This window comes from Pelodiscus sinensis, chromosome 2, assembly GCF_052426305.1.
Source record: "Pelodiscus sinensis isolate ZL-2025 chromosome 2, ASM5242630v1, whole genome shotgun sequence".
In the NCBI taxonomy this organism is placed as follows: Eukaryota; Metazoa; Chordata; order Testudines; family Trionychidae; genus Pelodiscus; species Pelodiscus sinensis.
The window spans coordinates 200,880,847-200,905,003 of NC_143053.1; the positions used below are offsets into that span (position 1 = coordinate 200,880,847).

General features: G+C 42.4%; 1 protein-coding gene across 5 annotated transcripts in view; it reads left to right on the top strand.

Moving 5' to 3' along the window:
- Positions 1 to 21,509, top strand: part of GSDME (gasdermin E) — a 38,990-nt gene extending 17,481 nt beyond the window's left edge. For all 5 annotated transcript variants that reach the window (XM_075922186.2, XM_075922184.2, XM_075922185.2 and 2 more), the window contains 7 exons: positions 8,600 to 8,771; positions 10,179 to 10,299; positions 14,506 to 14,694; positions 16,973 to 17,100; positions 17,296 to 17,491; positions 19,432 to 19,505; positions 20,799 to 21,509. In XM_075922186.2, coding sequence (XP_075778301.2) covers positions 8,600 to 8,771; positions 10,179 to 10,299; positions 14,506 to 14,694; positions 16,973 to 17,100; positions 17,296 to 17,491; positions 19,432 to 19,505; positions 20,799 to 21,029 — 1,111 coding nt within the window. In that variant the 3' untranslated portion in view covers positions 21,030 to 21,509. The remainder of the gene's footprint in view (positions 1 to 8,599; positions 8,772 to 10,178; positions 10,300 to 14,505; positions 14,695 to 16,972; positions 17,101 to 17,295; positions 17,492 to 19,431; positions 19,506 to 20,798) is intronic.
- Positions 21,510 to 24,157: the final 2,648 nt, after the last annotated feature.

A 24,157-nucleotide genomic window follows, 5' to 3' on the forward strand; every position in this document is an offset into this window, starting at 1 on the left:
GTTGAGTACTTCGCATAAAGAGTTTGCAGGATTGGGCCTTTCATCCTGTTCCTCTGCAAAGCTGTCAGCCGACGGTCAGGGCAGTGAGTGGTGTGTGTGTGTGTGTACTATACACCCAAGACTTCAACTGCTGAGACCGGGGTCCCTTGCAGTGGGCAACCTGGAAGAGGCTGGAGGGTGCCCCAATAAGTGTACAGGAAGAGCTTATTACGCTTCAGATTTTAGCTGCTAGAATTTCATAATTCCTTCGCAGCGGGCAGCCTCGGGGAGACTGAGAAGCGCCCCAACTGAATTTTGCCACCTGGGTGTGACATAAATCCAAACGCCCAAGCTCTTCCTATACTATGTGTGTACTATACGCCTAAGACTTTAACTGCTGAGACCGGGGTCCCTTGCAGTGGGCAGCCTGGAAGAGGTTGAAAGGCGCCCCAATAAGTGTACAGGGAGAGCTTATTACGCTTCAGATTTCAGCTGCTAGAATTTCATAATTCCTTCGCAGCAGGCAGCCTCGGGGAGACTGAGAAGCGCCCCAACTGAATTTTGCCACCTGGGTGTGACACAAATCCAAACGCCCAGGCTCTCCCTATATCTGTCCCTTTATGACCGGCTGAAGTTCTTTTAAATTGTGCTTGGTTCTGTTACAGCAACTGAAGGAGTCAGGTTAAAGCTTAAACAGTTACAGGTTTATTTGAGGAAGCTTATAAATCATATGGTTGCAATGGCTATTGTTCTATTTCTTAACTATTAGCAAAATATAGATCTTAAAAATGGTTACAAAGAAGATAAAGATAGAAAAATAGAAATAATGGTACCAAGTAACAGCTTACTCTTTCTATGTGTACACTTAAGACAGAGGACCACATCCAGGTACAATTTTTACCCCCTTCTGTGCCTCTCGACTCCAGCATGTCAGGCCAGGGCCGGTCCCTCAATTCCTAGGAAAGACGAAAATACGAGGTGGGCGTCCCCATAGAACCTCGGGAGGTCAAACACCTAACCCGACCAGCAGGTAGAGGGTAGAATGACACTCAAAGTGAGTGTGTGCTGGGCCCATCTTTTATACTCATGGGGTCACGTATTTCTCTTTCTTATCTGTAATGCCAATTGATGCTGGTCTGTCTGCTGTGAGACCAGTTCTTACAAGGGAGTTGTGAACTTAATTTACACTTGTAAGAGAGAATTGAGGTGATTAAATTGGAAGTACAGGACATTTTCTCAGTGGGAAATTCCTCCTCCAGGGACTGTGTGTGTTCGAATCAACATAGGTGCCAGCCGGTGGCAGTCTCGCATATCCTGATCTCTCCTCAGCTTCTCAGGATCAGATGAGCCAGCATAGACTATGCTGATTTTATTGCTCCTTCTCTGTCCTGTATGCTTCAGGAAGGCAAATAAGATGGATGATATAGGGGTTAGTCTGTCTGGCTACAAAAGCCTAGGTGAGGTTGGATGGCAGAGTAGACTTAGCCTTCCTGGGGAAACACTGATATCAGGACTCAAGCAATGCAGCTGGTGGTTCTAGGTTTGTTTCTTTAGAGTTGTGATCGTTTAACTCTTAGGGAGTGTTGCAGTGCCTGGTGCTGGGCAGCTTATATCTGTGTTGCGCTCCTTCCTTCTATTGGGTCCTCTATTTTTCTCTTTGCTGCCTCTGTTCTGCTGCAGAGACTGAGAGAGAGAGAGAGAGAGAGAGAGAGAGAGAGAGAGAACGAACTCACTGCTCCTACTTATACTTTCTTATACTACAATACTGTACAAGAAAAACATCCAATAACATTGAAACATAATGGGCATGATCTGCTCCAGTTGTAAGTCAGTGGGAGTTTTGATGTTGACTTCACAGGATTAGCCTTACTGAGTTTAAAATAGGTTAAAGGAAGTTTTTATTGCACAATGCATAATTAAACCGTAGAACTTGTTGCCATTGAACATTACTGAGTTATATAAACTTTCTCTTCATCTTTCAAAGTAAATATAAATTAAATTCTGTATGGGTATGTCTACACTACAAAGTTAGTTCGAACTAACGGATGTTAGTTCGAACTAACTTTCATAGGCGCTACACTAGCGCTCCATTAGTTCGAACTTAATTCGAACTAACGGAGCGCTTAGTTCGAACTAGGTAATCTTCATTCCACGAGGATTAAGCCTAGTTCGAACTTACTAGTTCGAATTTAGGGCTGTGTAGACCCTTAATTTGAACTAGTGGGAGGCTAGCCCTCCCCAGGTTTCCCTGGTGGCCACTCTGGCCAACACCAGGGAAAGTCGTCTGCCCCCCTCCCGGCACCGGACCCCTTAAAGGGGCATGGGCTGGCTACGGTGCCCGTGCCAGGTGCAAGCCTGCCAGCACCCAGCCAGCAGACCCTGCACCTGGCACGGATCGAGCCACCCACCCGATGCCCCCCAGCCCTCTGCCTCTTCCCGGGACCAGGCTGGTGGCTCCCGGGAGCTTGCCCGGGACCGCAAGAGGCGGGCACCCGCCTGGGCTAGTGCGGACATCGTGGACCTCGTCCACGATCTCCGCACTAGGCACAGGAAAGTGGCCAGCTAGGGCAGGAGAGCTGCCAGCCTGGCCACCCAGGAGCAGGTGTGCATGAAAATCAAGGGGGTCCACTGAGACCTCCCCGATCCTGAGCCCTGAGCTTACAATGGCCGTCCTGTGTCAGACCAAAGGTCCATCTAGCCCAGTAGCCTGTCTGCCGACAGCGGCCAACCCTAGGGACCCTGGAGGGGATGGACCGAAGACAGTGACCAAGCCATTTGTCTCGTGCCATCCCTCTCCAGCCTTCCACAAACCGTGGGCAGGGACACCACTCCTACCCCCTGGCTAATAGCACTCCATGGACCCAACCTCCATGACTTGATCTCACGTCCCTTTAAACTCTGTTCTAGTTGTAGCCTTCACAGCCTCCTGCAGCAAGGAGTTCCACAGGTTGACTCTTTGCTTTGTGTAGAACAACTTTCTGTTACTAGTTTGAAGCCTGCTACCCATTCCTTTCCTTTGGTGTCCTCTAGTCTTTCTTTATGGAAACTACTGAAGAACTTTTCTGTATGCACGCTCTCCACCCAACTCCTGCTTTTAAAAACCTCTATCCTATCCCCCCTCCGTCTCCTCTTTTCTAAGCTGAAAAGTCCCAGTCTCTTTAGCCTCTCTTCATATGGGACCTGTTCCCAACCCCTGATCATTGTAGTTGCCCTCCCCTCTCCCACCTCCTTTTCCCAGTCTCCCCCAGTTTTGTTCAATAAAGACAGATTCCATTTTTGAACACAATTGTCCTTTATTTTGTACATCAAGAAAAGGGGCTAGGGAAGGGTAAGTGGAAGGAGGTGAGGGAGGAATGGGGTACGAGCCCCCGATGGGGAGGACTGGGCTGGCTCTGCGGGCTTCTGGGTGTGGAAGCTCTCCTGCAGCCCCCCGATTGCCCCCTCTCCCCAGATGGCAGCCTGCGGCAAGTGCAGCTGGGCTGATGGCCGAGTGGTGTGATGTGCCCAGTGTGGGTACTCAGGGCACTCCAAGCCAGGACTGCTTTGCAAGCGGGGCACCCCTGAGAACTGTCTGTCCGGGGTGGGGGTCGGGTCCCTTTAAGCGCAGCCCTCGGCTAGCCTGAGACAGCATCTCCACGCTCTAAGTCCTCCTCTGATGCCCTGTCGGCACTGCTTCCGGCCATCCTTAAATTCGGTTCAGGGTCCACTTAATGTGGACATGCTAGTTCGAATTAGCAAAACGCTAATTCGAACTAGTTTTTAGTTCTAGATGCGTTAGTTCGAATTAACTAATTCGAACTAAGTTAGTTCGAATTAGCGCTGTAGTGTAGACGTACCCTATGTGTTTCTGTCTCTTTAGTTTGAGACCCCCAACATTTTAAATGTGTTTTATGATGTTTCTTTTGTAAAGCATTTCAATTCACCTTTAAAGAGTTTGAAAGGAATGCATTGGAGTGATAGGAAGTTAACCCAGACCATATGTGTAAAATAAATGCGAAAGAGATTAGAAGATTGAGATGTTGTATGCCATAAGAGCATTGAAATCTGACTTGTGAAATAAAAACTTCAACTCCATTTGTATGCATCCCCTGTCATTTAATTTAGCCCTTCCTGCATCCTATGTTAGCTATGCTCATAGTTTTACCTTAGCCTAGTACTGAGTGACTTAGGTGTCTTGGGCTTGATTTACACTGGAGTTAAGCTGCCTTTTGTCAACCTATATCAGTGTCTTCACTACAGCCTTGTTCCCACTGATGTAAGTGCCTTACTATGCCAATAGGTGTAGGGCTAGAGGTGTAGGGCTTATGTCAGTACATAAGCCCTACATCGCAAGAGGTGTAGGGCTTAAGTCAATGTAATTAAAGTGACACACTGTTTAGACACTGAGTTTCTTACATCAGCTGTTGGTGTCTTGTCAATTTCAGGGCTGGAGGAGCTATGAAATGACAAGAAAGCTGGTTCTCCCCAGGCAGACTGCTGGCAGGTCTCCTCTCTAAGATGAGCTGCACCACCCCGGATTCTGACTTGGGCTACTGCTCAGGCTTCCTGTTACCCGCTAGGCTCTTGGGACTCCAGGTGCAGATTTCCCTGTGAAAGGCAAGAAGCTCCCAGTGGGGAGTTGTGTGGAGCTCTGAGCCCTCTACCCCTCCCCCTCTGCCCCTGTTCAGTTAATGGAAGTGCCTCTGGTGAGGATGCATGCAACCTATGGAAGGAAGGTATATGGATATTGGCCTCTGCAGTAATTACTGTAGTGGCTGTAAGTCGACCTATATAGGTTGACTTAGATTACAATGTAGACACGCCCTTAGTCATTGGAATTCTCTGATGCGTGGTGGACACTGCTCCCTGATACATTAAACTCAGCTTCAATTGCTGAATCTTTGCTGCCTTATGTTGTGTCCTTGAAGACTATTTCTGAGGACAATTAAGATAAGAGTATTCATTCACTTCAAGTGATAATGTTTATTAAATGTTTACTTCACTTTCTGTTTCTTTCATCCAAAATAGCACCACGTTCTCTCGGGCTCCTCTCCTGCATTGTGATCCATATGAGCAGTTGGCAGCCCTCCAGTGACTTCAGCAGTCTGCCCACGCAGATCACAATGCAGGATCGGACTAGGATGTTTATATTATAGCTGTTTGAAAATAAACTGGGTGACGTGGGAAACTGTTTAACTATGCTGTCCTTAAGATACGTATTTCATGATTAATCATTGCCATATGTAATGTGTATACACTCCCAATCCTGTTCACATCAAAGTCAGGAGGGATGCCGTCAGTGAATGGGGAATGTCTTCAGGAAAGCATTCAGTACATGCTGAAGCCACTGGAATGGGGACCTGAGAATAGGATGCTTCAGCTTTGACACAGGAGTTGTAGTTGGTTAGCTGTATTTCAGAGTCAAAGGGTGTAAAAGTGTTGGGGCCAGATTAATCCCATTGCAATAGATGAAACTGAACTCTGCAGGGCCATTATTTTAAACAAAACTTACACAAGTGTTGATGTACTTCTTAAATTAGCACTTTTTCAGGGACCAAGTTAATCTGGTTGTGTGTTCTACATTCCCTTTTCTTTTCCTATAACTGGATAGAATGGAGGATGTCCTGTAAATTTGTGTCAGCCGACGGTCAGGGCTCCCTATATCTGTCCCTTAAGACCGGCTGAAGTTCTTTTAAATTGTGCCTGGTTCTGTTACAGCAACTGAAGGAGTCAGGTTAAAACTTAAACAGTTACAGGTTTATTGAGGAAGCTTATAAATCATATGGTTACAATGGCTATTGCTCTATTTCTTAACTACTAGCAAAATATAGATCTTAAAAATGGTTACAAAAAAGATAAAGATAGAAAAATAGAAATAATAGTACCAAGTAACAGCTTAATCTTTCTATGTGTACACTTAAGACAGAGGACCACATCCAGGTACAATTTTTACCCCCTTCTGTGCCTCTCGACTCCAGCATGTCAGGCCAGGGCCGGTCCCTCAATTCCTAGGAAAGACGAAAATACGAGGTGGGCGTCCCCATAGAACCTCGGGAGGTCAAACACCTAACCCGACCAGCAGGTAGAGGGTAGAATGACACTCAAAGTGAGTGTGTGCTGGACCCATCTTTTATACTCATGGGGTCACGTATTTCTCTTTCTAGTCTGTCATGCCAAATGGGGCTGGTCTGTCTTTTGTGAGACCAGTTCTTACAAGTGAGTTGTGAACTTAATTTACACTTGTAAGAGAGATAACTAAATTGGAATTACTGGGGATTCTTTTCTCAGTGGGAAATTCCTCTTCCAGGGACTGTGTGTGTGTTCGAATCAACATGGGTGCCAGCCGGGGCCGTTCTCGCAGCCTCGAGGCCAGCTTATTGATTTAATCGCTCTCTCTCCACATATCTGTGTTTTTTTTCAGGTTCTCAGGATCAGATGAGCCAGCATAGACTATGCTGATTTTATTGCTCCTTCTCTGTCCTGTATGCTTCAGGAACCTCAGAGAGGCAAATAAGATGGATGTGATGGGGGTGGGCTGTCTGGCTACAATTTGTAAGCACCTAAAATAGGCACAGAACAGGTGGAATGAAAACAAGATAGCACGGGGTGGGGTTCTTGTGTTGCATGCCAGTTTTTCCCAACCCTGTTTATCTTTGTTGTCTATTGAAAGGTCTTTGGAGCATGGATCTCTCTTGCTGTATATCTTTAAGATGCCTAGCATGCCTCTGAATACTAAAATTTATAATTTGTTAATAGCTAGATTGGAAGATTAGAAAGTGGATGTAATTAGTTGGAAGCATGACCTATTATTAAGGTTGCCTGATACTTTCTCTTATAAGTCCTGTTTTCATTTGTGTTAGAATTTTGCCAGACTGTAACTCAGGGCTACTCAACACACGGCCCATTAGCCGCATTCGGCTCATTTGTTTGCGACCTGTGGTGCAGTTTGGGTTTACGTGTGGCTCAACGCACTGCCCGCGGGTGGGATCCTTTGAACATGGCCTCCACTCGGAACACGCTCCACAATGGTGAGGCGTCTCCCAGGCGAGGTGAGCATTGAAAGATACAAGTGGACAGGCTGGCTGGAACAGACGGGTACGGGGTTGTCAGCATTTCTACCCCCAAGGGAAGAAATGCAGGGAGCACTAGGGCATTGTGTGAAATTAGCTATTTGCATATATAGTTGCATGTATATGCAACCACACTGAAGTTGCTGCCCTTGGCATGTGCTGTGGCCCCGGGAGCTTCCAGAGTTGAGTAGCCCTGCAGTAACTGTTTGGTCTGAAAGTTTCCATGTTGGAGGTTCGTCTAAAATGGAATTTTTTTGAACATTTTTAGCCAAAATAATTGTGGTATTTCTGAGAACAAAGCTAAGGAAAATGCCTTGTTTTGCCCATTTTAAAAAAAATGCTGGTGTCCTTTGCTTTGAAAAGCTCTAGCTGCACCCACGCTTTGGAGCAAGGTTTTGAAATTTGAAGGAGGATCTTTTTTGTTATTCTCTTATAAAACTGTCCAAATCTGTCCAAGTTATAAGCTTTTGAAAAACTGCATATCACACATGCTCAGTCGAGACTTTCTAGAGCATTACATCTAAAATCTTGGAAGATTGAGTATGCTTGAGCCTCTGCCAGCTACTAGTGTTGACCGAAATCTGTATGTACCATCCCCCCCCAGAGAGATGGAGCATGGCCTAGCCCAAAACTGGACTTCCCCTGTAATGGCTGCTCCAGACCAGGTTGGAGCTGGACACAAGGTGGAGACTGTCTCTCCTGTTCTTTCAATATCCTCTCACCCAGACAGCATGGAGGAGGAAGCTTTCTGAGTCAAATGACAGAACAGTGAGGCTGAGGGGAGGGAGAAGAGATTGTCAGAACAGGGAACTGGAGGGATGCGGGGAGTTAGGACTAGGAGGCTGGGGAGGAAAATTAAATCTGATATTACCTAACGTCTGAGTGCTTGACTTTGCAACCTTCATAATTTTCTTTTAATGTCATTTTTTGGGTGTAATTTGAAATTATTGGCTAGTAGGCAAAGATGTCTGTCTCATCCGCTTAAGTATGCCACTGTATGCACTAAAAATAAATCTTTTTTGTGATGCTCAGTAGTCAATTCCCAAATAAGGACTGCAGTATGTGACACAGTGACTTCCCTATCGCTGTGCATTTTAATCAGCAATAGACTTAGAAGCTAGTTACACCAGCTGAGAATCTGCTTAACTTGTCATAGCTCTGCTGAAGTCGATAACAATTGACCCATCAGCAGAGGATCTGCCCTTATATTTGCAAGATCAGGTTTTGTTTTCAAATCACATAAGAGTCTTCAATTTGTATGAAGTTATTTGGTTTTTATTTAAACAAAAATAACTAAATGATTTCCTCAATCAACATTTTTTTTGTTGCAATTGATGAACCAAGAATTCACTAAATATTGTGAGATGTAAATTGTTTTATACAGATAATTATAGTCTTGCTGCTACCAGATAACAAAAGAGAACATAATAATTTGAGGAGAATACTCATATTGAAACCATTTGTATTTTATAATAAACGCTTCTTACAAAGATTACTGGGCATACAATTGAGTATTGTTTTCTCAGCTGCAGTGTTTATACTGTTAATTCTCTCTCTCTCTTTAATTTCAGAACAATAAATCTAAACAGTAATTTACTGCAACAGATTCTAGAAAGAAAACATGAGGTACTATGTATCTTGACAGAAAAGATAGTAACAACGCAAAAGTGTTTGGTGTCTGAACATATTCAGACAGAAGAAAAATTTGGTAGCGTGGTGGGATTCAGTACAAAAATTATAAAGGTAAAAATAACCCACCCCCTGTGCAGCACCTACAGCCATTTCTGCAGCATTATTAAATTCCCTCAAAACCTTAGTTTCAATATTAAAAACCAGTAATTGAAAAAAATGCACTTTTTTTCTTCTGATTTTTGGACAATGTTATAACTGACCAATATCCTGCCCTTAACTTAATAATTGGTCTAATAGATTTGTTCCTTCCTTAACTGTTAGAGCTAAGCATATAACTGACAGTGAGCATATTATCTAATTAATTTGGCCTGTTCTTCTCCATAAGAATTTTCTAAGAACAGATCAGTCTCCTCGTGGATTCTTCATTTGTAAATATGTGGCAATTGTTGTCAATATTTTAAACTGTATCAGTAGCAAATACTTCTCCACGGGTACTCAATATATTGCTTTAATTCTCATTGAGCAGTAGAGATCCCTAGCTGGATGAGAGTCCAAGCTCTTCTGGTGTGAATCTAGAACCTCGTTGCCATGAATGATCTTGACATGTGATTCAAGTTTTTGTGACCCTATTCATGCCCATAACATAAGATGACACAAATGTTAAAAGAAACTGCACATTAAAGGGGTAAAAGCACAGCTGAAGCCAGTTCACTTAAAAATTCGAGTGACTATTTAGAAAACACACTCGTCCTGTGACCCAGCTCCATGGAGTACTAAGTTCCTAATTGATAGTTTGCTTCAGGTTTGTTACAAGGGCTTCTGAAATAACTGTCAGGACAGACAGGCAAAGCCATCAGAACAGCTGACAAATCCCCACTGTACAGGCACCCTCCACTGCCATAAAGCTATCAGAGGTTGCTCTGTTAACCTGTTCTACCTGCTCTTGTGTTGCCTGGTTGTAAAGAGGATGTGAGGAGGGGGAGCAGAGGGGACAGGGCAGAGCAGCAGTCTGGCAAAGCGAGGACCAGTTTTCCACTAGAGTCAAGGGATTTTACACCAGAAAGCATAAATGAAGGCTGCTTCCTGTACACCCTAGGGCTGGTTCGCTGAGGGTGGAGGAGCTGTTCTTGTCTCCCACCACAGGGCAGAGCTCAGACACAGAATGCTTTGCTGGCTAAATGTTCACAGACATCTAAACTCACGTGTGATCTTGACTCAGGTACAGTGGAGAATTGAGTGACAACTTTTCCTAGAACATAAAAATGACCATTCTGGGTCAGACCAAAGGTCCATCTGGTACAGGACCCTGTCTTCTGACAGTGGCTAGTGCCAGGTGCTCTAGAGGGAATGGATAGAACAGGTAATCATCACATGATCCATTCCCACCCTCAACACACAGTGTAGAAACACCATCCCTGCCCATCTGAAACTTATTTGTGGTGTTAGCCTGAGGTTTATTTTGTGTGCAAGCTGGTCTGTAGTTGAATCAAATTAACAGTGGATGAATGTGTCCCTCAGGTTTCCGTGAGCGAAAATGGGAACGTGAGAAAAGATTCCAATGTGGTCTTAGAGATTCCTGCTCCCACCACTATTGCCTATGGGGTAATTGAACTGCATATAAGGCGAGATGGTCAGTTCGGTAAGTAGAATGCCCATTTTCTTTTGCATGTAGCTCTGACAGGGCAAAGAGCTGCCTTCTGAAGTAAAGCCTTTCTTTCACATGCAGGCTTGTGTAACCCACACACCTAACATGGATCATTGTCCCATGGAGTGGCACTTAGACCACTTACAGCCAGAGATAAGAACAATGGGAGCTCTACAGCCTAAGCTTTATAGCTCAGGCTGAAGAGGCTCCTACACTAAGCTCCAGAGGTCTCAGGTTCAAAGCTGCTGTGTGGCGGTTACACTTGCAGCACCTGGATCTTCATTGCCCTGCATTTTCTAGTCGTTTTCATTGGTGCAAAGTGAATTAAAACACTGCTGCCATTCTGAGTTAGTAGCATTTTATACATTCTTCACACCTCACTTTTCACTAGTATAAATAACTACATGAGATGCAAAGCAACTGTCAATCATACCCAGAATGTGTTAGTCTTTCAAAGTATAACATTTGTTGGTATAACATTTGATTAGAAAACATGACAAAGAAATACAATGGGGCTGGTAGTTCATGAACTTTCCCAACTTAAATTCATCTGAAGATAGATCGACTTGGAAAAATTAGTGTAAAAATGTCCTTGCCATGGTCAATATTTGTCTCTTGGTTATTCCAGATCAAACTGGCTCAGATTACAAGCAAAAATATGCTGCGACTGGGGATTTTGCTTTGGCTTGCTGTTTGTTTGTTTTTTAGTAACTCCCTGCTTTGGACATTCCATCTGGGCTCTTCCTCCATGGGTGTATCATTGCTAGAAATCCCAGGCTCACAGGAGATGACTGAGGGTAATGTGCAAGATGGAAAGAATTCAGGTTGAATGTGAAGGGCAGGCAGTTAGAACTAAGAAAGTACAACTGAGCTGAACTATAGATGTCATTAAGGTGCAATTGAGTTGTAAACCTAAAATGCTTTTCATTTGGGTTGGTTACAAGTGATAGCTAGCTGGAATCTAAATTGACTTTTGAATCACCTGATTTTGTAGGGCCGGCAGTAATTTATAATATGTATGTATGTAAACAAAGGGTATTTGACCTAAAATCTTTGAGACTGGATGAATAGGGAAATTCCCTGAGGATGTGCATTTTACAATCACTTTTCAGAATGGAACTGTATTTCCAAGTTAACTACACTGCCTGCTGAGTCAGTGTTAATAAGACATCAGGCTAGAGAGTTGTATTAAAATATTACTTAGTAAAAGTTTGTAGCTGAGAATCTTTCTCGGGGAATATCTTGTGTTCTATGTCAGCTGGTTAGTGTGTACATGCATTTATTGATCCACATTCTCATGTTGACTCTTTCCTCACTGCGGCCTGACCCTATTTTCATTTTAATTATCTAGTCTTTCAGTCTTCACAAACACCATATGTTTCATGTTGCCTTTATTTGTTGCTTCATAAACAACATATGTCTAGTGCCTTTTTTTAATCTGTTCCATCATCCATCCCTTCCCTTTCTTTTTGTGGTCAAGGAAACTAATGGGATTAATTGCAGAATAAGATACTTGTCAGTAACAGTGGCCCTTAGGTTGTAAGGTCTTTGGGCAAGAATTAACATCTGGTTAGGAATATGAGAATTGCCATCCTGGGTAAGATCAGGGGTCCCTCTAGCCCAGTGTCCTGTCTTTGACAATGGCCAGTACCAGCTGATTCTGCAGAAGATGGAAGGATCTGTCAATCAGTGGCTGGCTTATGCCCTAAGGCAGGGGTTCCCAACCTGGGGTACGCGTACCCCCAGGGGGGTACAAGAAGCTTGTCAAAGAGGTACGGGGAATATTTGGTAAATAACTAGATTATCAAAAGTAGTAGTGTTAGCGAAAAAAGTTGTGCATTCTGGAGACTAGAATTTATTTTCTTTCATATGGAATAGGGGTTACGGGAAGGTTTACTAAAAGCCAAGGATGTACGGGGCCTGAAAAAGGTTGGGAACCCCTGCCCTAAGGCATGAGAATTTAAAATCCTTGATAGATAGATAGATATAATATCTACATGACTGCAGAGGGTCTTAGCCCTAAAAATGTCTAATCCTTTTCTGAATCCTTCTGAACCCTTCATGGCAGTAATTTTTTTTTTTTTTTTTGAGTTTGTGTGTTCCACAGGTTAATTATGCACTGGATATAATAACACTCCCTTTTAAAAGGCTTAATTTTTTTTATTTGCCTTTTAATTTCATTATGTCTCCTTGTTCTTGTGTTATGAGAGAGAATAAATAGAAGCATGTGGCTGATATGCTTTGTACCATTTGTTCTGTATCTCTTTGACATGTCTCCCCTTCATCTTAGTCTCTCTCTGCATCTCCTAATTTTGAGTGCCCATCTCTGGATCTCTTCTATTTCTACCAGTGTTTGAGATTAAGTGACAAGAACTGAGCACTATGTTCTAGGAGAGAGTGCACCATTCATGTTACATAATGGCATGATGATACTTTGACTTTCCAATCCTCCCTATCTCCATTCCACCTCTATAAAGGGTCATGCAAACTTAATGTTCTATAAAAATAATGAACAATTGTAACAATACACACTTTCCTACACACTTGTGTTTGCTTTTGAGACAAAATCAGTGATAAGATTCAACAGTTGTGACTGCTTCACTTACTTTCACATGCTGCTGTGTTTATTTCAGTCACTGGTCTTATTCTCCTGGAAAGGGTAGTTAATTTTTCAGTGATAACATCTCATGTGTGTGTGTGTGTGTGTGTGTGTGTGTGTGTGTGTGTGTGTGTGTGTGTGTGTGTGTGTGTGAATCTCATTAACAGTAATGGCAGTAACACAAGCACACTGAGGGCACATCCAGATTTGCTTTCACTTTTGGAAGAAGATATGCAAATTCGGTGTGAATTTGCATATCTTCTTCCGATCACTTTTTCGAAAGAGGTTCTTTTGAAAAAGAAAGTAGTCTAGACGTGCTTTTTTCTCAAAAGAACTGCATCTAGACTACTTTCTTTTTCAAAAGAACCTCTTTTGAAAAAGCGATTGGAAGAAGTTACGCAAATTCGCACCGAATTTGCATATCTTCTTTCGAAAGTGAAAGCAAATCTAGACGTGGCCTGAGACAGGTTTGTACTCCTTCGATGGTAATCCATTGACTGTTGCCCTTGCAGGGAAAAGCTTTTATTTCTATTAATCTCTTTCTGTTCCTCCATAACTTACTTTCCTCTAAGTTGTTTTACTGATTACAGCAGCTTTCTGAAAGTTTGCTTTTTTCCTCCTTGCCCTTTGAAATGCCTCTTGACTTTTGGGCATTCTACTCCTTCTTTGTCACATGCTACTTTGAAACTGCCATGGATAGTGTATGGGGACTACACTGCCTTGGTTTCTCCATCTGTAAAATGAAACTAGTCTCATTCACAGGGTAGTCACTGTTTACCTGAAGATGGGTAAACCTGGGCATTGTTGTTTAGTTAGTATTCTGTTACTAGCAATAGTCTTATATATGATGAAGCAGATTATTCCCTATGAATTGAGTAGAGAAGAGATCTTTGGCATACAAATGTACCTTCTCCTTCACAACAGGGTGGATCAGTGCCTTCTATGGCACTGTTCCCTCCTTTCCAGTACCCCACATAGAAATCTGCAGCAGCAGAGAATCACAGTCCCACATTGAGTAGGATAGAGGAATGCACATTATCCCATCGCGAGATCAGAGAGACTAAAGAGAAAACATAATGCAGCTGTGTATCCTTTCCCAGGGAGTCTCCTCCACAGGGATGTCTCCCTTGAAGAAGGGTCTATGGCCAGAGGAAGACCCTAGTGTTGTGAGACACTGGGAAGCATGCCTCTACCGAATTGGCATGGACTTGACCTCCCACTGATCAATGGAGCTTAGGGATGGGCCTGCAGGGCAGCCCACTGGTACAGGACCAGGATAAAGCTCCAAGGTTCTAATTTAGCGGATTGCTAAACAGATTACTAAATGAATCCACAAAATCTTGTCTCAGGTGCTGTAGCTAGTGCCTGGTTCCAATCACATGGCAGATTTGTGCACCGCACTGTTCAGAACAAGCAACAACATAGAATGTCCAGTAATTCATATAGACAATAACTGGGTTTTTTTCCATCAACAAGAAATCAGATACATAGAAACACGTGCACTCAAGAAGGCTAATGTCTACATTGACCGTAGTATCATTATTTGCTTCTGTACACTCTTGTGGTTTTATTTATTTGTTCACTTGTGTTTCTAATTACAGAATTTTGTCTGCTACATGAGCAAGAAGGAGGTTTTGAAAGAGAAAATACAGAAGGCTCATCTTACCCATATTCTTTACCGTTTAGAGACTCTTCCTTTCTCTATCAGCCAGATGCTGTCGATAATGAGAGGCGCTCTGGAGACAGAAGTATCATTCCCAGCAATGCTTCCCTAAGTGTATTGAAACAAGGTATTACTAGAAACGTTTTATTTGGTTACACTACAGATACTTGAGCAAGAGAGCAAATAGAAGTGTTCTTGAAAAAGAGTACATAGAAATTATGCTGTCCTGTTTTTAATAGCCTCTAGAAATAATACCGTGGTGAAAAGTTAGGAAAAAATAGGATGATATAGTACTCCTGGAATGAATGTATGAGGGGAGTAGGAGTAAATTGTATATCTCCTAGGAACATATTATTGTCATTTGTCATAAATATAAACGTATGCAATTTTGGTTTTGCATCGGTTTTGTTATATCCCTGCTAAACTTCATAAGAGTAGTAATGATTTACATTGGCATTGAAAAATGTCTATTGAGAATATTTGACACATGATATGAAAACATTTTCTTAGTAAAGCTTCTCAGGGAAAGTTGCTTGACATCTCCAGGAATACAATGCTGTTTTTCTTCCTGAAACTCTTTGAGTTCTGAGAAACCTGGAAGAAATCAGAGTTGAACACTAGAACTAATCACAGATGTGAGTGAAATGACAGTGTGAATTACACATTGGTAAGTTGATGTAATGGCTAGGGGAGTGGAAAGGTAGGGCGGTACCGAGAAAAACAGCAAATAGGAAGGAGTAAGAAGGTATAAAATAAAGGTGTCTCATCCTTTTTATATTACCTTCTATCAGCTCCTCCTGGAGACTGGCCTTAACACCCACTTCTACATGTCACCTCTGAATTTCCCAGTTATGTCACCTCTGAATCTGGCCCTGAGTTCACAGATTAGTTAATAAATTAATTATGACAAAATAGCCATATTGTTGTCCTGGAATAAATCCTATACTTCTCTATTGTAGACTTCCTTAAGATTACATTTGTTTCTCTTTCTCTAGGAAAAAAATGTTTTGTGAAGGACTCTGTATTGTACTGTTGTTAATATCCTATGTGTTTATTCAATTCAAGAATTATCATTCTGTTTCTTTATTTGATTAGCCTACCCCAATATATTGAAATGGTTTTAAAAACTTATAGGGCTCGTCTACTGGCCCCTTTTCCGGAAGGGGCATGTAAATTTCACCAGTCGTCGTAGGGAAATCCGCGGGGGATTTAAATATCCCCCGCGGCATTTAAATAAAAATGTCCGCTGCTTTTTTCCGGCTTTTAAAAAAGCCGGAAAAGAGCGTCTACACTGGCCCCGATCTTCCGGAAAAAGTGCCCTTCAAAGTAGGAATAAGACCCTCCGGAAAAGGGCACTTTTTCCGGAGGATCGGGGCCAGTGTAGACGCTCTTTTCCGGCTTTTAAAAAAGCCGGAAAAAAGCGGCGGACATTTTTATTTAAATGCCGCGGGGGATATTTAAATCCCCCGCGGATTTCCCTACAACGACTGGTGAAATTTACATGCCCCTTCCGGAAAAGGGGCCAGTGTAGACGTAGCCAGACTGTAATGATTTGGGGGCAAGTGTTCCAACCATTCCCCCTTCTCCTCCCATCCTGATCTTCTACACTACCTATAGTAAATTTCCAATATCACATAATTATTGATGTGAAAGAGGCATCTTTAAAGATCAGGTGTTTCTTGACAAGTGCAACATGTAGAGAGATGGCTTCAAAAGTAACATCAGGCATCCTCAGGGATTAAAAAAAATCCAACCCCTAAAGTTCTGTTGTTGACTGGAACTCACAGCTGGAGTATTGATAATTTGCTACTCCTAAAACTTCTTGGCTTAATGCTGTGTTTGCATTGCAGGAAAAAGCATCTAATGAACTCTAGTGGAGTTTCTAAACTCTAGTACTGTTTAAATATTTAAAACTCCTCTTGTAGCTAATTAAAACAAGTTTTAGGTCAAAGGAGAAGGTATAAATCTTGTAAAGTCTGTAATGAAATATTTGAGGACAATAAGAAATAGTGTTAGTGAGTTTTAATTGCAAGTATGAATAATACAATCAACCTTAGTTATTAAAGTCATTTTTCCATAATGCAGTTCAGGAGTAAAATATTCTGTTGAGAAGATTACCTGGTAGAGTGTTATACTCTTAAAAATAAACATTCTTTTGGAAATCATGAACAGCTTTCATGTGAAGTATAGTATAAAATATTGAAATCTTAACTGAATGTTGCTTCCTATTAACCCTATTTATTTGCACTGACTCTTCGTTAATTTGCAAAAGCCATTAGTAAAACGCGCCTTTAACCAAATGGGTCTTAACATTTCATTACAAATTCTAGAGATTAATAATTTAGTTGCATTTACAGGCGTTTGTAAGAAACATGAGTTTGACACTGAGTTTCTTTCTTGGAAAGATCTGTTGCTGTTAAAGGTACAATTCCAACCCTTTGTGATGCTTCCAGAAGACAAGCAAGGAACTTTATACAAAATATTCTGTGAACTCTTGCATCGTGAAGAAATGGTGACAGCACTGAAGGAGGTGGTAAGATGACAGAAAATTATTTTTGGAAAGAACAAAAAATAAAGAGAGCTAACACATCCTTCTATTCAAACTCTTCGTTTTATACACATTTTTAACAAGTTTTGTTGACTTCCATGGGAGAAAGATCAGGGCTTGTTTCTATATGTCTAATTTAAAATGTGAGAACCTAGTAATGTATCTTTTCCTTCTTTCCAGTTAGATAGTATTTGCACAGGAGATAAGCCAGATTTTACAGAACTGAAGGAGCTGAAACCTGCAGAGCAGCAACATGTAACTGACTTCTTGCAGCTGGTTGGGTACAGCTTGCAGAATGAGCTCTTGTCTCAAAAAGACCAACTTCTTTCTAAGGAACTCATCTCAGCCGCTCACATGCTGATCAGCGCAGTGGCAGGTACAATGGAAACAGACGGAGTTTTTCCACTTACCAATGCCTGTTTGGGGTGCACCATGAATTTTTATTTTGTAGTAAATTGTAACATGTGGGTAGCTTCAGTATATTGGTTGATTTCTGTTTCACTTCTATGGGGCAGGGCTGGATAGAGAAGAAAACATTTTGTGATTTGGTTAAGAATTAGATTCAAAACCCCTTTGCTGCATATTTTATAAGTAAAATTTAACAGTCCCTGGAAATAATTTGACTCGAGTTTCCATTGAAGCCAAACCTTTTCATTCACTTTTGTTAATTAATTATTGTTCTCATTGTTCATCATACTCCTTCATATCTTCTGTCTTAGGGCTGCCTTGAAGGCGCTAAGTGCGTGGCTTATGTTGATGAAGTACAAGCCATATTTAGCAAAAAATACTTTAACATGTAGATCTGTAATTAGAGGGTTATTATGCTGCCACAGAAAAAGGAAATTAAACATAAATTAAACATAACTCTCTCAGTGAAATTGGCACTACAATATTAATTAAAAACCAGCTGCAAATCCAACTTTCTCATAAAAATCTTCATTCTATGAACATAGGTGATGAGGAAATGAAGTGTGGTATTGGGTAAATAAATAACAATATACAGTGGATGGTCAGTTTATATGTCACTATGCATGAGACCAATATATGAAAAAATAGGAAACATTTTGAAAGCATGACCCAGTTGCAGAGATTCAAAAGAAATTGAACAGAGACCCACTGAAGTACTGATGCTGGTCTAACTATATTGTAACCTAGCTCTGGCCATAATATCGAGATGTGACAATCACATATGCCCAGAGCTGTACCATAAAGCTGCTTTGTTGTTTTTCCTTCGTGAATTATAACGGTATGGATTGTACAGTCTGTGTCTCATGTTAATGTTGGGACAGGAAACTTGTCTTTCTCTAGACCCAAATCGTCTGTCCAGCACCCAGACCTAATATCACTGGGAGACAAGGGGAGAGAGATTCTCCCACCCAGACTGGAAAGCTACCTGCACCATCCCAAAGGCTTACATGGCCCTCCAGGCTCCATCCACCCCTCTGCCATCCTGCTCGTGCCCTGTGCTGCTCAGAGTTTACACAGAACAGGCCTCTGCAAAACACAGTGCGTGTGCATACTCATCCATTTCTCCCCACGTAGACTTATAGGCCAGAAGTGACCAAAGTAATCATCTTCTAGGCCAACCTCCTGCACTTTGCAAGCCACGGAATCTCACCCTGCCACTCCTGCAATAGACCCCTTTTTCCTGCCCAAGTTACTGACATCCTCATGATTTAAAGACTTCAAGTTACAGAGAAACCACCATTTACACTACTTTAGACCTGCAAGATCCCCAGGCTTCAGAGGAAGACAGAAGACCCTTGCCAATCTGACCTGGGGGAAGATTCCTTCCTGGCCCCAGACCCTGTTCATGTGGACAAGACCCACCAGCCAGACACCTGGGAAAGAATTCTCTGTAGTAATTCAGAGCCCTATGTACCTGGCGTCCCATCTCTGGCTACTGGAGGTATTTGCTGCTAGCATTTGCAGATTGGCCACATGCCATTGTAGGCAGTCACATCGTACCATCCCCTCCATCTCAGTCTTGAAGTCCGTTCCCTTTTTTGCCTCCCCTGCTCCCCCAATGATGGGGCTGTATGTGCGGCACAGAGCATGCTGTCAGATCTCAATAAAGAGCATAATTGCCTGTAGCGGGTGGCTTGTGTTGGTCTACAGAGTATTTTGTACTAATACATTTGGCAGGACCTCACTCAGTGGAAGCAGTGGGTCTGTCACAGCTCAGCAATGGAATTTTGTAACCGTGTGTGCAGGCTTAGCTTGTTCATATACCTTGCTACAGTCTCCTTTTTAGCAACCACCCAGCTTCAGAGATCCTTGGTAAATAACTGCTCCTTTTAACATCTCCTCCTACAGAATTGTCTGACTGCACACTGGCTCTGCTGCATGCGTGCTGCGACACACACATGGTCTCTGCCTTGTGTTGTTTGGTAAGTAATTCAAAAGGGAGTGGGGCTGCCTTTTATGGGTCTTAGTGACTGAGGAGTCTGTATGATCTGGCTGATTGTATGTGTCATTTAAATAAGGGAGGGGACAGAATATGCTACAGATATCAGGAGGCATTGATTAAACCTAGTCACCATCTGGTCTAGTGTGTTAAAATGACAAACAGTGCAGCTACTTTAAACCAAAACTGGATTTCTTCCTTGCAACACCTTGTGACGTGTAGAAAACACTACAGAAAATGTGATGCAAGAGAAGACAGCAACTTTGGATCGAGTGTCAAAGGTTATGATTTTATTTTACTAAGCCTCTAATTAGGCCACTTCAAAAACCAAAAGCCTGCAGTGGGCATCAGAGGCAGGTGTGGTAGGAATTGATTGTGCAGACAGTAATACGTCAGTGATGGTAAGTTTGGAGTGCAGAAGCTCTGAGCCTTCCTAGAACTTTAAATGAGGGGGAGGGGGGAATCTCAATTGCTCCTGGTTCAGTTGGGTTCAGAGTAGGGATGTAAGTGAGTGGCAGCAAGGTGGGGGGAAAGCAGGAGCTGGTGTTGGGTGGAACCAATTTAAAAGTCAGTTTCCTCCAGCACCATCTCTAGGGTGCCTCCTGCCCCTCCCCCCATCAGAGGCAGCGGGGGGGGGGGGGAGCTGTTGAGGGCACAAGGGAGGCTGTCATGAAGCAGTTCCTGTCTGCAGGGGGGTCCCAGACAGGGGCTGCTGGACCCGGCATAAGCCAGGACTGAGCAAGCCTAGCTCAGTTCTGGCTTTCACTGGGTCCAGGACCTCTGCGTCGCTGCATTTTAAATGTAGTAATAGCCGGCCTGCTTCTTACTACATTTAAAATGCGGAGCCGCAGCAGGGGTAGCTCCTGGACCCGGCGGGAGCCAGGACTGAGCATTCCCGTTTCGTGCCAGGGCTGAGACCACTGTGGCCCTTCATTTTAAATGCAGTAATAGCCGGCCCACCTCTTATTACTACTAAAATGTAGAGCTGTAGCGGGGGTAGCTCCTGAACCCAGGGAGTTGAGACAGAGTGCCTTCCCAAATTGTATTGATGACATGATTAGCCAATTACTCACCTATGTGATCTTTAGTATCACACTTGTTAATCTTTATTTACTCTACATAAAGGTACCTTTGGCAGTGAGACAGCTTATATTCTTGTGTTTCCACAATCTAAGTCCCTACCCAAGTTTTATTGCAGAAAGCAAATTCATATGATGTCAGAAACTGCGCTCTGTGAAAATAGCTTTAACATCTCTTTCTGTCCATATCAATACAGCCTAATGTCGCTTCAGCTGATGGCACTTTGACCTTGAGAGAACCTGCCCTGACCCCTCTCACTGACACAGGAAGATTTCACATAGTGCAAAGGCTGTTTGCCTTAGCAAACATTAACCTCGAAATGACGGAGTCTTCTGTGAAAGCTGTAACCATGAAAGCACCTAGCTTCTCCCCATTCATTCTTTATATTGCATTGTATGGCTTTTATGCCTTAGGTGGGGCTGTCTGAGGAGAACAGGGAAGCCTAGACTAATAGCCGAACTAATAGCACTAATGATGCAGATTTGCAGTGCTATAGGATCCTGTTAATTTGAACTCATTCACCTACTTGCTTATCGATGTCATTGAACTGGCATAAGTGAACATAAAAAATACAAGGGGACTGCATCCCAGTATGTTCTTTATTCATGTAGAGCCTGGGCTCAGGCTTTTATTTTGTCACTAATACTTTACATTGATTTATGGCATGACTAGCAACTACTCCACCTCCTCTCATTTACAGTGCTAAGTCTAGTGATTAGACCTCCCTACAACAACTTAGCAGCATGCCATGTTTAAATTGCACCCTAGGCTGGCTCTTAAAGCAATGCTTTCATTTGATATGTATGTATGTGCTTCACCCTGGCTCAGGCCAGACAGACACTTGTTATTACTCTTCTGACCTTTCCCATGTGGTGGTTTTCAAATAAAAGTAAACTGTTTATTTTCAGTGTGTTACTTTGTGTCATCCTTGATTCTAATGGGGGGAGGATTCCTACTCATGTGAAGGGAGCAAATGTCACTGCACCCTAACAATACAAGGCAAGTAATTGTAAATGTTGGTTTAGGAAGACTTTAGTGAAAAGACTGAGGATAATGTTCATTGTAATGTGTAGTAGCTTGTAATGTGAACAAGTATGACTAGACAGGAAGAGTTGGTTAGTGGTTAAGTGCTAGCCTGGGATTAAAGAAATGGGGTTTAGTTCTCTGCTCCCATACTATGTCATTTAAGCACATCATTTAGGGCCAAATTGTCAAGGCTATGTAGTCTGTATCTGCAAAAACAAGGAGTCCTGTGGCACCTTAAAGACTAACAGAATTGGCATTAACTTTTGTGGGTAAAAAAAAAACTTAGTCAAATGTGTGCAGATGTAGTGCTTTTTACCCATGAAACTTCTGCCCAAATAAATCTGTTGGTCTGTAAGGGCACATCTACACAGCCAGGGCTAAAGTTGAATTAAGCTATGCAACCTACACTATGTGAATTGTGTAGCTGAAATCAAAATAGTGTAATTCAGCTTTTAGCGCTGTCTACACAGCAGGAAGTTGAAAGAACGCTCTTCCTTTGACTTCCCTTACTCCTTGTGAAATGAGAGTTACAGGGGTCAGAGTAAGAAGTCTTCTAGCTCACCATTATTTCAAAATAAGGGCTTGTTGTGTAGCACAGGACTCCTTGTTTTTTGGAGGATAGTTGGGTGACTAAAATTGCAGATTGATGCCAGGGCAGGGGTTTACAGGATAAGAGTTCAGTAGCCATTAGGTGCCTAAGTTACTTAGGGGCTTTTGTACATCCCATTAGGTACAGATAGGCACTTAAACACATTTAAAAATCTGGTCCCCTCTGTCTCAGTACCTCCATTTGCCCCCTCGAAACCAGAGAGAATAGTACAGCCCAACCTCACAGGATGCTCTGAGCCTCTATGTATTACAGATTACAAGATGCTCAGCCACTCTGGTGGCAAAGGTCACAATTACCTTATGGCAGACACACTAGCTTTCACTTCAAATAAACACAATGCTACAGTAAAAGTGGAGCAGTCAAAGTCCCTTTGTCTAATAATATTTAACCTACTTTGCTGCTACTGCTAGCCACTATCCCTTTGAATGTGTTTTCATTGTAACAGTGTACGTTTGAATTAAACAGTTGATGTGAAAACTAAAGTGTAAATTATAATCTCTCATTGTTGACACTGTGCTTATACGTTATAGATTTAGAAAGTCCTTTAGGCATATCGCTCCTCCCTCTTCCTCCTCCCACCCCCCAACACACACACACACACAAGCAGCTACAGTGCCATTTCAGAGTTTGGTACTAGTTCCCATTTAATTGCAAACCTAGCTTTTGAAATAAGCCTGCCTATACTACTTTGCTCAGGTACTTCAGTGACAGCATTAGACTGATGTATTTTGCACCAAAACAGGATATAGAGATGGAGAAAATGCTAAATAAAATTGATAGGTTATATGAGGTATTTTGTCTAAAGTAGGACTGTGCTAAATTGTTCCAAAAGAAAGAGCTCACAGTGCAAAGTTACAAACCTTGGAAACCATATGTTAGCTGGCCTGGCATTTAAGTTGTGTAAATACAGTTTGCTCCGGCATTGCTTAAAGGTACTTTACTCCTTGTAATCATCAGACACATCCAGGCATTCTTCCCTCCTTCAAGCTGGCTGCAATTAAAGCATTCATTCAGATCTTGCTTCCACCCCTATTCTTAAGGCTTGTTAGAAAGTGGTCAGGTTGGATATAGCCAAGCTGTTATCTTCTAGATATTTGCAAATTGATTGCTTAATTATTTCCTCTATTTTTTCTGGTACAGAAGTTAAGTTTCTTTATTTCCAGACTGGCACAAAATTTGTCTTTTCCAGTCTTCTGGAATCTCTCCAATAGTCCATAATGTTTTAAAGATGGTTCATAGCTCCTCAGACAGTTCTGTGTATGCAAAGATGCATTTCATCAGGCCCTGGTAACAATTTTTATGTTTTTGCAATTTTAGCCTCTTATCCTACCTCATTTTCACTGGCATTCCATTAGATATCCAATCCCTACCAACTTTGTTGGTAAAAACCAAAACAGCACTCAAAGTGGCTTAGAATTGAAGTATCATTTTATGATCACTTTCACCCAAGCCTGCCTTCCACTTTCAAATTTGCAATCAGTTTTCCCCATTGGTTATAATCAAAGCTTGAACTGTCTTCCCTCCAGTAGCTTTGCCCACCTTAAAATGAAAAGTAATCTTCAATACAGTCCAAGGACTTGTTTGATAATCTGTTCTCTGCTGTGTTTATTTTCCCAACAGACATCTGGGTAGTTGAAATCCCCCCTTGCCACCAAGTCCTGAGCTTTGAATGAGTGTTAGTTTTAAGAAAGCCTCATTCACCTCTTCTTCCTGATTAAGTGGGTTTTTTTCCCTTTTATCCTTACCCAGAGACACAAGTCTCTCTCCTATTGCCATCTCAACCTCAGTTCAAGTGTATACATTTTTAATATATAGACAAAACCTCCTCCCTTTTTCTCTGCATGTCCTTCCTTAGCAAGCTGTAGCCCTTCAATCCTGCTCCCTTTTTGATTTACCTGTGGACTTTGGTCACCTGCTCC